Here is a 14,868-nt window from a genome sequence, read left to right on the forward strand (position 1 = left end):
ATATATAATAGTAATACTATTTATATCTATCCATCTATTTAGCACTTTAAGGTTTGCAAAGAGCCTTATATAGGTTATCTCATTAATCATCATAACCCTGAAAGGTAGACACTATTATTACATCCACTTTCCAGATGAGGAAACTGAACCTGGCAGAGTGTCATCCAGCATCACTCAGCTAGTAAGTGTCTTGAGGCAAAATTAGAACTCAGAGCACTCTGCCTGAAGATTCAGCATTCTATATATCATCTAGCTGCCTCTCTACATGAGACAGTAGGACATAGTAAGAAGCCTACTCTACTTGAAATAAAAAGAGTTCTGTTCATATCTCAATTCTGCTACTTACTGCCTGACACAACAGCTCTGTGCCTCACTTTCCCTTTCTGTCAAATGAGGAGACAGGACTAGATGGCTTCCAAGGACCCTTCCAGCTGAAAAGTCTAATGATTTGTATTTGCCCCTGTCATCCATTTCAATTCCAAATCTGTGATCCTAGTTGACTATAGAGTACCTTCTAGATCTAAATCTATAATTCCATGACCTGGAGTCAATCAGTAGATTTCAGCATTGATCTGCATGAGTCAAATATGCCATCATTTCTGGTCAGGGTGAAAATCCCTCCTCATCCTCAGGCATTGTGACTAGAGCCAGTTATTTGTGTGCCTTCTCACTTTATAATCTCATTTGAGTTTTCAATTTGTTTTTTCAGCAACAATTACCCAGCGAGAATATTCCCAAAGATTGGGATACTAAGCCCGTCAAGGTGCTTGTGGGCAAGAACTTCAAGGAGGTTGTCTTTAGCCATAAAAGGAATGTGTTTGTAATGTTCTGTAAGTATTACTCAGGGAAAGTGAATGCAGGAGGGAACAATGGCACCTAAATATTATACATGTGGTTGTTGGGGCATTATTAGAACAAGCTATCTGACTCAGCAGAAAGAAGGCTGGGTCTGGAGTCAGGAATTCAAATGCTGTCTCAGACATGTACTAACTATAACATTCTGAGTAAGTTATTCAACCTTCTGTTTGCTTCAGTTTTCTCACCTGTAAATTGGGCATACTAATAGCCCCTACCTCCCAGGGTTGTTGTAAGAATCATTTGTATTTGTAAACTGCCAAGAACCAAGTTAGTGCTACATAAATGCTATTTAATAATAATTCTTTTGCTTCTTTTGCCTAGTTTTTTTCTGATAACAGCACCTACTTGGAAGGGTTGTTGATAAACAAAATAATATTTGAGAGTGTTTAACATAGTTTAACAGAGTAATAGTGGCTGTGTTTATTCCCTTATTCTTCTTATTGCTGAAGGGATTACATCCAAACCAATACATTACTATAATTCAGAATAATTCATCTTAATTGGTTGCTACATTCAAAGCACTATTTCATAAGTAAGTCTTTCAAGGAAAAAGAGAGTATTATTGGTCAACATGGAAGACCCTATGACAGTGCTAAATATGGATCCAGGAATTTGCCTTTTTTGTCTTCCCAGCATTTACATGATGCCCAATTGTATAATAGGTATTTAATAATTGATATTGCCATGAAAATATAATTGTCTGCATGTTATTCCATGGGAACATTGTTATAATTACAGCTCAGAAGTCAATGTTAGGTGTGCTCAAGAAATTAATTAATGCAAGCAGCTGAAGGAACTTGTTTCAACACTTTTTTTTAAAAAACATATTTCTTAGGTTTTGTAATCAGGGATGTAACAAAAGAATCTTTTGTTCTTTGTCCCCTAGTCCTCCATCCTTATCCTCCTCCTTGTAGAATGTAAGTTCCTTGGGAGCAGGTACTGGCTTTATAATGAGAGAAGGAAATTCAGGTCATGTAACTTCTGTAACATCCAATTAATGAGGAATCAGGGAAGGGACATGCCCTTCAGGATAGGAAATAAAATACTGCCTTGGGTGTTTCAAAGGTGTGTCAACTAACTTAGGCACCCATTTTTGCAAGAATGTAAACTAAATCTTTCCTGCATTCAACCCCACTCATATCTATCTATCTATCTATCTTTTTGATTTTCTCAGTAATGTGTATATATATATATATATTTTTTTTTTCTCCGTAATGTATATATACACACATCACTGAGAAAATCAAAAAGATTCTTAAATACTGAGGAATCTTTATCAGTGGCAACTACAAGTACAAGGACATCTGTTAAGGAAACATCCAAAATTTAGTAGCTAGAAAAGAAGAATTGGGAAGCATGTGATATTGGGATTAAATTTGTCCTTGGACCTTAGAAGAAAAGGGTTCAAATCCTGCTTCTGAAAAATACTGGCTATGTGAATTTGGGGAAGTCATTTAATCTGTAGATGCTCTCAAGCCTATGAGTAGCACAAATACAAATCATCAATAAAATTTCCTTAACCAAGAATTTCCTATATGAGTGATAGCACAGATTCTATACCTATCCTATGTTTTATATATAAAGAATATATACTTATCAGGAAGGCAAAACAAGATTGTGCCAAAAGTGAGCTTGGAGGTACCATAATGTGTATATGAGGGTGTTGGTGAGAAGGGTGGGAGGAGATATTATCCGTTCTCCATTTCACTGGTGGGTCAGATAAGGTCCAAGTGATGAAATAATGGACATCCATAGCCTTTCACATGAAACATTGTGGGTTCCCTCCAATCACCTTTCTGTACTGACTAGGAATCTCTAGTTGTTAGAATGCTCATTTGGAGCTGCTGAAAGTCATGATAATGATGAAAAACAAAATCGGTGTCATTTTCTTTTAAGTAAAGCTGTGGTAAAGTGGGCTCCCTGGAGAGGTCCATTAGATCCCTCTCTTTCCTGAAATCAGCAGGCGAAGCTTGCTAATGCCTTGGGGACTTGATATACTGCTAAGGACAATTAAATGGAGCTTCATGGGTAATAGGAGATGGTTAAGAAATTACACTAACTCAGAAACCCTGGGGTTAGTCCCAGGAATAGGCAAAAAAGGGATGTAAGGAAGGGGCAAAGGAAGTATCCAGAGTGGGAAAGAACAGCAGCCATTCAACTATCTTTCACTCTGAAACTTTCTAAAGTCTTAAGAAACACTTTTTTCTACATTGTAGGAAAAGATTGTATCTTTTTGCCAAAAAAGATAACTTATATTTTGAACTAAATACCAGTCTAGATGGCAAATGACCACTCCTACATGTTTTATTGCTGGATACAGTGATTTTTAGTCCATTTCTTCTCAAAATAGGATTATAGAACATTTAAGAGCAAGATAAACATGATTTTAAAAAATGATTAGGAAGAGAAATGCCAGGAACCTAATTAGTAATGAAAAGGGGGCTAACATGAATTTTCCAAATCTTGGTTTAGTTTTTTCCTCTTCCTTAACTATGTCTTTTCCTTTATCCTGTCTCTTACAGATGCTCCATGGTCTTATAAATGCAAGTCTCTGCTCCCAGTATTAGAGGAGCTAGGCAAGAAATACCAGTATCATGAATCTGTCACCATTGCAAAAATTGACATTACTGCCAATGACATTCATCAGACATTCCTGGAAAAGTACCCATTCTTCAAATTCTTTCCAGCTAAATCTGATTTGGTGAGAACATTTCAGTTGACTGCCTTTGGCCTTTTTTTGAGTTGTATGATAATGATCAATGCTTTAATATTTCATGGATCCCTGATCTCGTTCTTTTAATAGCAGGAGTGGAAGGGAGAGGTCCTTTGGAAACTCCCTCTTTTACATGGGTCCTTATGTATTTAGCAATCCCATTTCTCATTAGATTTGACAGCACTTCATTAGAGGATCTCTTTGGTCCTTTTTTAGCCATAAATCTAAGATTCCATGATCCTACCTGATTTTTAAGCCCAGTTCTCCTCACCCAATTGGACCTGACTGCCTTTTGATTATAAACATTTTGTTTTTGTTTTTCTTTTTCTCCCAAATGCCAATTTTGTGCTGACATGATGCCACTGTAGGTGTTTGGGTGCAAGCCCAAAGAATAATGTAGGGTTCTTTCTTCCAGAGTTTAGCCCATGAGTGTCAAACCCTCGGCTAGGGAGGGGCTATGTGTGGTTTACAACACTCTCAAGTGCTGCCAGAACCAGATTAAAATGCAATTGGTAAATATTTATCAAAATAAGCAAAAATACAATGAAACACAGATAATGTCAGTATGTGGTTTCCTGACTCATTATATGCCCACAGGGCTCCTTATGTTCCAATTTGTAACCCTGTTTTTATTTGAGTTTGAAAATACAGGTTTAGCTGAGGACATAAGACTAATATGGGAAAACAATCAGGAAACAAAGTATCAAGCAATGCAGCCCCTAGAAAGGGAGAGATCAGTGTGGACAGGAATGGTTGGAGAACATTATTTACAGAGCAGATATTTGGATGGGGAGTTAAAGGATGGATAGGATTTAAATGGTGGAGGAAGTGGCTGTAAATCGATCATTCCAAGCAGGTTGAACTACTAGAGCCAAGGAAAGGAAATAGGAATAAGTAGGATATTCAGGACACTGACGTAATTGGAAGAGAGGCTGTTTGCTGGGAAAGATTTTAAATTAAAATTATCTTGAATGTCAGGTGGAGGCCTTAAAAAATTATCCCAGAAGCAATAGTTGTTTCAGGAAGATTATAAAAAAGATGATAAAAGCCTTACACAAGAAGCATCACAATATAGTGGATTCAAGAAAGAACTGATTCAAATTCTTACTCTGATTCTTATGAGGTGTGTGATTATATATGTTATTTAATCTTCTTCAAGTCTCTGTGAAATGGAAATCATGATGTTATTGCAATGAGAAAAGAAAAGGTATATATAAAACTTCAAAAAAAAATTTCAAGCAATATATGTACAAGATATTGTCTTGGAACATTAAAAAACTTTAGTAACTTAGAAAAATATCAATTGAAAATTTAATTATTACATTTCTTCTATGCTTTTATAAATTGTGAATAATAAATTTTTAATTTCGACAAGATAGAGAATGCTGTCATTATGTTTTGTATATGGAACCTTTTTCAAACTAATGGATTGGTTGGGGGAGTCCTCACACTGGCCACCAAGATTAACTTAATCTGTCTCCAATAAACTTTTTTTTTGGTGAGAATCATATCAAAACTATCACATATGAATAAATACCTCATTCTCAATGCTATATACATCCAGAGAAAGGACTATGGAGATTGAATGTGGATGGAAGCATAATATTTTCACCTTTTTAATTTTTTTTTTCTCTCATGGTTTTTCCCTTTTGTTCTGATTTTTCTTTCAAAACATGACTAACATGGAAATATGTTTAAAATGATTGTACATATATAATTTATATCAGATTGCTTGCTATCTTGGTTGGGGGAGTTTAAGGGAAAGGAGAAAAAATTAGAACTCAACTTACAAAAATGGATGTTGAAAACTATCTTTAGATGTAATTGGAAAAATAAAATGCTATAGAAATAAAAAAAAAACCCAGTCTCCAAATGATCTTGAGACTAAGAATAGAAATGCAATCTTTGAGTCACTGAGTATGAGGTAATGTTTTTTAAAAATTTGAAAATTGAATAAAGTGATAGCATAGGAGGATGGTTATGTTGAATTTTAATAAAAATAATATTGAAAAAATTTAAATAATCTTTCAAATCATGTGTTTGTAAATTCATAGCATTTATACTTCTGAATTTATTCAAGCTTAAAACCACAGCAGCACCATATCAGTTATTACTACGTTTGGAATCCTTGGGCCAAGGAATACCGCATTTTGGAAAGGAAACTGGATTTGGACTCAGAGGACAGTGTTTCACATACTGCCCCAGCTCTTTACCAGCTGTATTGGTTAACAAGTTGATTAACTTTTCTGGACTTCACTTGTAAAATGAGAACTTTTAATGAGGTGATATTTAGAGCCCTTTCCACCTCCAAATCCCTAGTACTAAGGATTTGATTTCTTTCTATAATTGCAAGAAAAGTCAGACCACTATTTTGTGTTTTTAGATAGCCATAATTTGCTTTATTTCTGTAATTTCAAGAGAAGTCAAACAGTAATTTGTGTTTTGCTCTTCTTTCTTCCTAGGTTGTACCATATAATGGCGAATATACCCTGAATGCCTTTATTGACTTTGTGGAAAAAGAAATCAAGTCCCAAATGGAATTAGAGGAGGTAAAAGCTGTCTTATTTTATCCTTAATTATTATACCCAACTTAGGGAAGTAGGCAATTAAAAAACCAGTTACATACTAGGATAGACTATCAGTCATTTTCATCATCTCTTCTTCCTTAAAATTAAGAACATTTTAAGGCAGGGGAGTAAAACAGATAAAGATGAAAAGTGTTCTTAAATAATTCAAGAATTATAGGATGTTATACTTGCTTATGTATATAAGCTGCTTTATATGTATATATGTGTGTATATTGTGCATGTATATATGTGTATCTATGTATGTATGTTTGTATATGCATGTGCATATATATAAACACAATCTATATATTCATTTCTAAATATCTATATCATCTTTTGGCCTGACATGCTGAAAATAAAACAAAAGAAAAAAGAAAACTTATCTAGTGATGGTCTTGAATTTAGCAGTATAAATGCCATGGTGTTTTGGGGGAGCTTATTCAATTATTAATGATTGATTTTAAGTTGCTCTTTATTCTCTTGAGACTTTTGGACAAATCCATTTTGTTTCTCAGCCAATATATTGCTTTTTAAAAAGTTTTTATGATTTTTTGAGTGATATAAGCTGTGAATATTTTGTTTAAAATACAGAAACATACAATTGATTTATATTTGGAAAAGTAACTGGTCATCTGTTGAAAAAAGTAAACTAGCTTAAAAAAACACCATCTGTATCTTAAGTATTTTACCAATATCTCATTTAATCATCACAGTAATACTAGAAAATAGTTGTTTTAATCATCCTCATTTTACATTTGTGAAAATTGAAACAAAGATTAAGTTATTTGCCATGGTCATACAATAAGTATCTGAGACAAAATTTGAATTCAAGTCTTTTGACTTCAGGTCCATCAATCTATTCCCTATGGCAGCTAGCTGCCTTTTGGATATAGATATATGATGACTTCTAAGAAAAAGTGGAATCAGACTTGCATGTGATAAATAGCTGGTAAAATGCTTTGCTTGTGATTTTTGCTGTGCTTTGGAACATTTGGACAATAATTATTGATCTTATCCAGTCCTACTATTGTCCATTTTTGCAGAAAAGCTAGAATTTCAGCTATCCTTCTTGACCTGACTCTCCTGTGGCACTTAAACTTTTGCATTTGGTTCAACTCATATTTTGGTTGTGTTAGACTTTTGAGAACCTGTAGTTTTCCTTCTTCAAAGTTCTGTATCTCCTTTAATTTTAGTTCTCTCCAGCTTCTATAATAAGGATTTACATTAAAGAGATTTTTTTTGCTGCTTTGACTCTTTATATTACCCTAACCTTTGACTCTTGATTTCAATCACTGATTAGGAGAATCTAGAATTTCTAATATTCTTTTGATTTTTTGATTCCAAGTTTTCTTTTCTTTTTTTGTTACCGTTACCTGAACAAAATGGCATTCAAGTCTTGTACTGCATATATCAGCTAGATATTAATGTAATCTTCCTATAAGTTTTCACTGTGCTCTAATAGTTTTTCAAGTCACTTCTCTCATGGGTACATTTCAATTAATCCATGAGGGAAGCAGGCAACAAGAATTAGCAGTATTAGGCATCTAATATTGGCCAGGAGCTATGTTAGGCTTTGACTTTACACAGACATAGATCAGAGGTAGGGAAATCTTTTTTCTTCCAAGGGCCATTTGGATATTTATTACATCACTCACTGGCCATACAAAATTATCAGGTTATAGAACTCAAGCAGTGGGAAGTTGTTATACCTAGCTTTCAGCTCATCATCACCTGTGGTGCCTAGAGAGGGCCAATCCCATGGTTTTTGCAGGTTTATGCAGCCCACAGACCAGCTACTCCCCATCCCTGATGTAGGCAAAATACATACATAAACAAAAATTAAACAATTCTGACCTTTAGGGAGTTTACTTTCTATCTGGGAAAAATCAATTAATGCAAGGAAAATTTCTTGGAGAAAGTGAAGGAGTCAAAAAGCTTTCACATATTCTTAACTCCTATGTGTAGTCCAGAATTGAACACACACACAAATAAGCAACTAGCAAAAGTTGGTAGAAAGGGAAAAATTGGGAACCATCATGAACTGAGGAGAACATGGAAGGTGGCAGGAGCAGAGAGAGAGGAACTGACAGGGGATTGACACGAGATCAGGTAAATGCAAAAACTGGCTAAGCTTTGGAAGGTTGAGCATAAAAAGGGGCTTAGAAAATATACAAACTAATAATAGACAGGGCCTGGGCTTGGTGAAGAGGGAAAGAGCAATGGAATAGGAACAGTTATTATTAGTTTTCATCATAAACCTCCTTTCTTCAAGAAAAGAAGAAAAATCATAAGAATTACATAATGAACAAGCATAATAATGAAAGTGAATAGTAAGAATTCACTCATAAAACAGAGTAGTAAAATAAAATTAAGCTCCAACAATATATTGTTTATAAAATACACTTGAAATATAAGAATTCACAGAGAGTTAAAATAAAGGATTGTAATGGAATTTTTAATACTTCAAGTGTACTGAAGCTTAAAGACACAGATAATGAAATATTTATCAGTATTTAATATTTGGCACCAAATGGCAATACACTCAAATACTTGAAAGAAGGGTTAACTGAATTATGGGAGAAGTAGACAGCAAAACTTTTAAATAATTAGTTACCTCAAAGTGCATCTTTCAGAACAAGTCTAACAAAAAGAAAAATAAGAAGTTAATGTCTTCCATAGAATTTTAGAAAAAATTAAATGTGATTAATTTCTGGGGCTTATTCAAAAATAATAGAAAACACACGTATCTCAGTTGTATGACCGTTTGCTAAGACTTTAAAAATCTTATAAGAACATAGAAAAGCAGAATTATTAAACTTTTATTTTACTGACCTAAGTACAATTGTAACCAATAAAGGGTCTTTGAAGAAAAGTTTCAAAGGCAAAGGGTGACTAATTAATTTATCCCTGGGGAAATGGTAGGTAAAAGAATGATTCATAGAAAGAACAGATAACTTTATTAAAGGAAATGGCAACATCTTGTCAAAATTTGGGGATGCAGCCAAAGAAAATTTAGGGGAAAGTATATTCCCTCTTTCAATGAAAGAAAGAAAAAAATGGAAGAATTGGGACAACTTAAAAAGTAGAAAAGCTACAAATAAAAAAGAAAATCCACCAATTCAAAAATAGAAATTTTGAAAATAAAAATAAAATTATCAACAAAGAACAATGAATGGGTAAAGAAAATTAGGAGCTATTTTTTTTAGTAGATAAATCATTAGGCAATCTGATAAGAGAGAAGATCAAATTTCTAAAATCAAAAAGAATTCATAGATGAAAGTAAAATAAAGAACATTATTAGGAGTTATTTCACCTAAATATATGTGAACAATGCTGGTAACAAATGAAGCAGAGCAATTTTTTAATTCACTTTCAAGTGAGTTGTGTCAAATATTAAAAGAACAGCTAATTTTAATATTATATACATTCTTTGCAAAAATAAAGAAGGAATATCTTACTTTTTGGAAGACAAATGTACTCCTGAGCAAAACTAGTGATAAATAAAGCAGAGAAAGAAAAGTATGAACCAAAACCTTGAATAATTATAGTTGCAAATATATTGAATCAAATATCAGTAAAATGGTTATAATATATATGTACATATATGTATATATAAAATATTACAAAATTATATACTATGACAATATTGCATTTATATCAGGAATAAATGGTTGATTCAATATTTGGCTGGCTTTTGAAGGAGTTGTTATTCTATTATTATCTTCATCTTCATCATCACCATCACCTTCCCTGACACAGCAAATTGGGTTATGGAAACTGGTGCAGCTACAGATATAAACTATTCTTCGGCATGACAGACCTGGAACAGTGGAGGGGAATGGAAGATAGTGGAGGTTAAGAAACAAAGTGAACAGAACACCCATATACTTCCTTCTGGGAAATCAGGAGACATCTTTTCTCTGCTTTAATAGGATTTCAGTGAAAGAAAGAAAACTCCAAAGAATTGGGACAATTAAAAAAATGAAAAAAAATAAAAACTTAAGAAGAGTCAAGAGTTGAACACAGATTTTCTGGTTCCATATTTAGTGAGCTTTTCTCAAAATATAACCCCCTTTCATAGGTGCCTTTTCAAAGGACACAATTCCTGATTTAGGAAAAATTGAGCATTAGCTTCCTATTTCTTTTAGAGAGTTTTATTTTAACCCAGTTTCTCAATACTCTTGGGGGTTTTGATTCAACCCTTTGAGAAATAGATTGCCTCTTCTCCTTATTCAGTTGGATATGTAGACTGACCTCTATGCCATCAGTAACCCAGTCCATAATGTCCTTTGCATTGCCTTTCTACCATATTCCACCAAATATTTTAGCTGTAAGTGAAAGGATTTCATAGTTATGATTCTGAGGGTGAATCTTCTAGAATGGAGACTTCACATTACATTTTTACAAAGGCACAATTAGCCATGTAATTTGAACATTTGAACCCACTGAAGTCTTTGAAATTTGTTTTGATTTCTTCAGATTTGTTGTGAGGAATTGTGAGGATCAGATGTACATAAAAGGCTTTGTAAAAAGAATGATTCTTATAAGCATGAGTTGAAGGAGGAAGAACTTGAATTCCTTCAGTGCCTTGCACTAATTTTCCCAGATAAAACTGATCAAATTTATAATAAATTGTTTTCATCTGTTATCATTTCTGGATATATTTTCTTTCTGAAAGAGGTCTTCTAGGGGAAGAGAGGAAGTGAGTGAACCTTACTCTCATCAAAATTGGCTCAAATAGGGAAGAACATACACACTCAATTGAGTATAGAAATCTATCTTACCCTGCAACAGAATAGAAGGGGAAATGAATACAGGAAGCAGGGAATATGATAAAAGGGAAAACATGGGGAAAGGGGGTAGTCAGAAGCAAAACACTTTTGAGGAGGGACAAAGTAAAAGGAGAGAGAGAATAGAATAACCGGAGCACAGTTAACAATAATAGTTGTGAAAAGAATTTTGAAACAAGTTTCTCTGATAAAGACCTCATTTCTCCAACATACAAGGACCTGAATCAAATTTATAAAAAATAAAAGCCATTTCCAATTGACAAATGATCAAGAAATATGAACAGTTTTTAGATGAAGTAATCAAGCTATTTATAGACATTAAAAAGTCACTATTGATTGGAGTAATGAAAATGAAAACAATTTTGAGGTACTACCTCATGCTATTCTCAGATGGACTATTAGGTTAGAAAAGGAAAATGACAAATGTTGGAGGGAATATGGGGAAAATGAAATACTAATTAGTTACTAGTGGAATTGTGAACTGATTCAACTGCTCTGTAGAGCAATTTGGAATTATGCCCAAAGGGCTATGAATACCCTTTGAATTAACAATAGCACTACTGTACTTTATCCCAAAAGAGAATAAAAGATAATAATCTTTTTCTTTTTCTGTATCTGACTCTTTTCTTCCTCCCTCTCTCCTTTTCTCTTTCCCTCTCTTTTTTCTGTCTCTCTTTCCCCCCTTCTTTATCTCTTCCTTCCTTCCTTCCTTCCTCCCCTCTTCCCCTTTCTTTTCCTCCTCCCCTTCCTCTCTTCCTCTCCTTTTTCATTTCTCTCTCCCTCCCTCCCTCTCTCTTTCCTTCCTTCCTTCCTTCCTTCCTTCCTTCCTTCCTTCCTTCCTTCCTTCCTTCCTTCCTTCCTTCCTTCCTTCCTTCCTTCCTTCCTTCCTTCCTTCCTTCTTCTATATTTATTCTCTGATTTAGTGGTCTTTTGAGGAAGAAGAGTCTGATGAAAAAGAGGACCTTTCTCTTCAAGATTGGAAGAAAACCAAGGAAGAATTGTGATCCTCCTGAAGAACAGGAAGATAGATGTTTATCATTTACAAGCCACGGGGCACATAGGACTACTATATTTTGAGTAATAATATTGTAAAAGGAAAATAATAAAACCTCAGAATAAAATATCCATGCTTTATCTTGTTTCCTTTAGAGTCTGTCATTCCAGGTTGGAAATAACTCTCTAGTTTATACTAGCTTCTGGTTTTCAAATTCAGGAACATTTGACAGGCACTGTGGTAGAAAGTTGCCACAACATCAAGGTCACAGCTCTAAGACCAAGGTAACCAAGCAGTTAAGAGAAGCTTGCCTACTGAGATGGTTTTATACTTGGTAAAAACTTAAATGATGCTTTCTGATAAAAAATGACTCATCCATGGCTCTGTTGGAACTCGGAGACTTCATGGCCAAAAATTGGAACATTTTGTCACTAACTTCTTTTAAAAAAAAGTATTGATACCTTTTGTTTTTTACAACATAGCTATATAATGCTTATCCATCTACCTAACACCCCTTAGATTATACTATAGAAAAAATTCTTTATCAAAAAAGATTTATGAAACAACCTTGTCTAATAGTATGTACCACCTTCTGCAGCTATGTTGTCTCATCTTGCTATCAAGAAGAGAGTAGAGAAGAAAAAGAGTGCTTATTATGAATATTTCAAGCATTGTATTAGATGCTTTACAAATATCTCATTTTAAAAGATAAAGATTGGTGATTGCAATTAACCTGATTTTAGCTATCTTTCTATGTTTTTTTTGTTTATATCATTATAGTAATTAATGGTTTAATTTTTTTTCATTTTTTTGACTTTAAAATACATTGCATTCTCTTTGTTATTCTCAGCAATACAATGATCCATGGCTACTCCGAAGGACTTATGATGAAAAATCCTATCCAGATCTAGAGAAAGAATTGATTATATCTGAATACAGGTTGAAGCATTCTTTCTCTCTCTCTCTCTCTCTCTCTCTCTCTCTCTCTCTCTCTCTCTCTCTCTCTCTCTTTCTTTACCTCCCTATTTTTCTCTCTCTTTCTCTCTCACTTTTACTTTATTTTTCTTGAATTTTTTTTGGGGGGAGGGAGAAGAGCCATATTGTTTCTTACAACATGACTTTTATGGAAATATTTTGCATACCTTCACATGTGCTTTCTTAATGGGAGTCAGAGGTGGGGACAAGGGAAAGAATCTAGAAGTCAAAATTTTAAAAAACAAATATAAACATTATTTTAAATATAACTAGGGAAAAATAAAAATATCAAATACAAATAATTTTTAAAAAGATATATTAAATTCATGTATCAAAATTTCTTCAACAATTTCCATTCAGCAGTCATTTGATTATTTTTTGCTATTACAAGCATTGCAGCTATTAATATTGTAGTATATGTGGGATCCCTTAATCTCTTTGGAGCATATATCCAAAAATACCTGGTGAAGTGTTAAATGCCTTGGACTTGTAAAGGACTTTTCATCCCAAAATATGAATTCTTTCTTTTTTGCCCAAAGGCAATTAAATTGAAATTTTTAATCCTCTACAATACTCTACTCTTAAAATCCAAAAATAAGTATCTTTTTTTTTTTTTGATGGAAACATTTTTGATGTTTCTATCAGTCTTGGCCATGTAAGGTGATAATCATTTGGTACCACTTTCAGAGCTAGAGCTGGATCTCTCTAAAACATTGTTACATTATGCATAAATAATAATAAATAATAATGATGTAGCACATTTATTTGGTGCTTTAAGGTTTGCAAAGAATGTTACAAATATTTGTCCTTACAATTTATTTTATAATTGCCATTTTATATAAATGGCGGGGGAGAGGTTAAACTACTTATTCATGATCATATGTACTATCCTTGTTTGTCCTTCACTTTCTAAGAGGACCATGACATCAGGGAAGTGATGTCTTGATTTGCAAGTGAATTGGATTTAAGTGAGGGAGGGTTGTGCAAAGTTACCTGCCTCACAAAACTATTAAATATCTGAGGTTGGATTTTAACCAATATCTTTCTGACTAGGTAAAGCACCCTATCATGGCACTGCCTAGCTTCCCTAAAATGGCCCCAGCATTAAGGAAGGGAATGGAACATGGATAGTGATTGCTGAACTGCTTATTCCTAGGATCAAAGATCTATATATGAAAAGGACCCCAGTGACCATTAAGTCCAATACTCTCATTTTTCAGATGAAAAAACTGGGACCAGGTTAAGTGTCTTGCTGAAGGCCACACATTATTACAAGTAATAAGTGTAAAAGGTGAAATTTGAACCCAGATCCCCTGACACTAGAGCAGTGCTCTTTCCATTGTACTCCCACGTCATTTGATCACTTATCCTTTGAAAGAGAATTTTACAAATTTACAAAAATTTTTCATTTCCCCCCTCAATAGTATTCTATCTTTCCAAATACGCATATAGTTTCTAACATTCATTTTTGAAAAATTTTGTATTCCAAATTTTTCTCCCTCCTTTACCTTCCTCTCATAGGCAGTAAGCAATTTGATATATGTTAAATGTAAAATTCTTTTAAGCACATTTCCATATGTCATTTTGTGCAAGAAAAATTAGACTAGAGGGGGGGAAAAACCCTAAGAAAGAAAAAGCAAACAATCAAAGGTGAAAATTCTGTTTTGATCCACATCAGTCCTTTCTCTGGATGTGGATGGCATTTTCCATTCCAATTCTATTCAAATTGTCTTGAATCATCTCAGTTGTTGAAAAGAACCCAAGTCCATCACAGTTGATCATCACATAATTTTCTTGTTACTGTGTACAATATTTCCTTGGTTCTGCTCACTTCACTTAGTATCAGTTCATGTAAGTCTTTCCAGGCTTTTCTGAAATCAATCTGCTCAACATTTCTTGTAGAATAATAATATTCCACTACATTCATATACCATCACTTACTGGGCCATTCTCCAACGGAGGGGCATCCGA

General features: G+C 33.8%; 1 protein-coding gene across 1 annotated transcript in view; it reads left to right on the forward strand.

Annotated features, from left to right (window-relative positions):
• PDILT (protein disulfide isomerase like, testis expressed) overlaps positions 1-12,062 on the forward strand; it is a 51,986-nt gene extending 39,924 nt beyond the window's left edge. Inside the window, exons 9-12 of the mRNA XM_031944286.1 lie at positions 710-830; positions 3,381-3,559; positions 6,034-6,120; positions 11,852-12,062. Of these exons, the coding sequence (XP_031800146.1) occupies positions 710-830; positions 3,381-3,559; positions 6,034-6,120; positions 11,852-11,932 (468 nt within the window). The 3' untranslated portion in view covers positions 11,933-12,062. The remainder of the gene's footprint in view (positions 1-709; positions 831-3,380; positions 3,560-6,033; positions 6,121-11,851) is intronic.
• Positions 12,063-14,868: the final 2,806 nt, after the last annotated feature.

This window comes from Sarcophilus harrisii, chromosome 1 (assembly GCF_902635505.1).
Source record: "Sarcophilus harrisii chromosome 1, mSarHar1.11, whole genome shotgun sequence".
In the NCBI taxonomy this organism is placed as follows: Eukaryota; Metazoa; Chordata; class Mammalia; order Dasyuromorphia; family Dasyuridae; genus Sarcophilus; species Sarcophilus harrisii.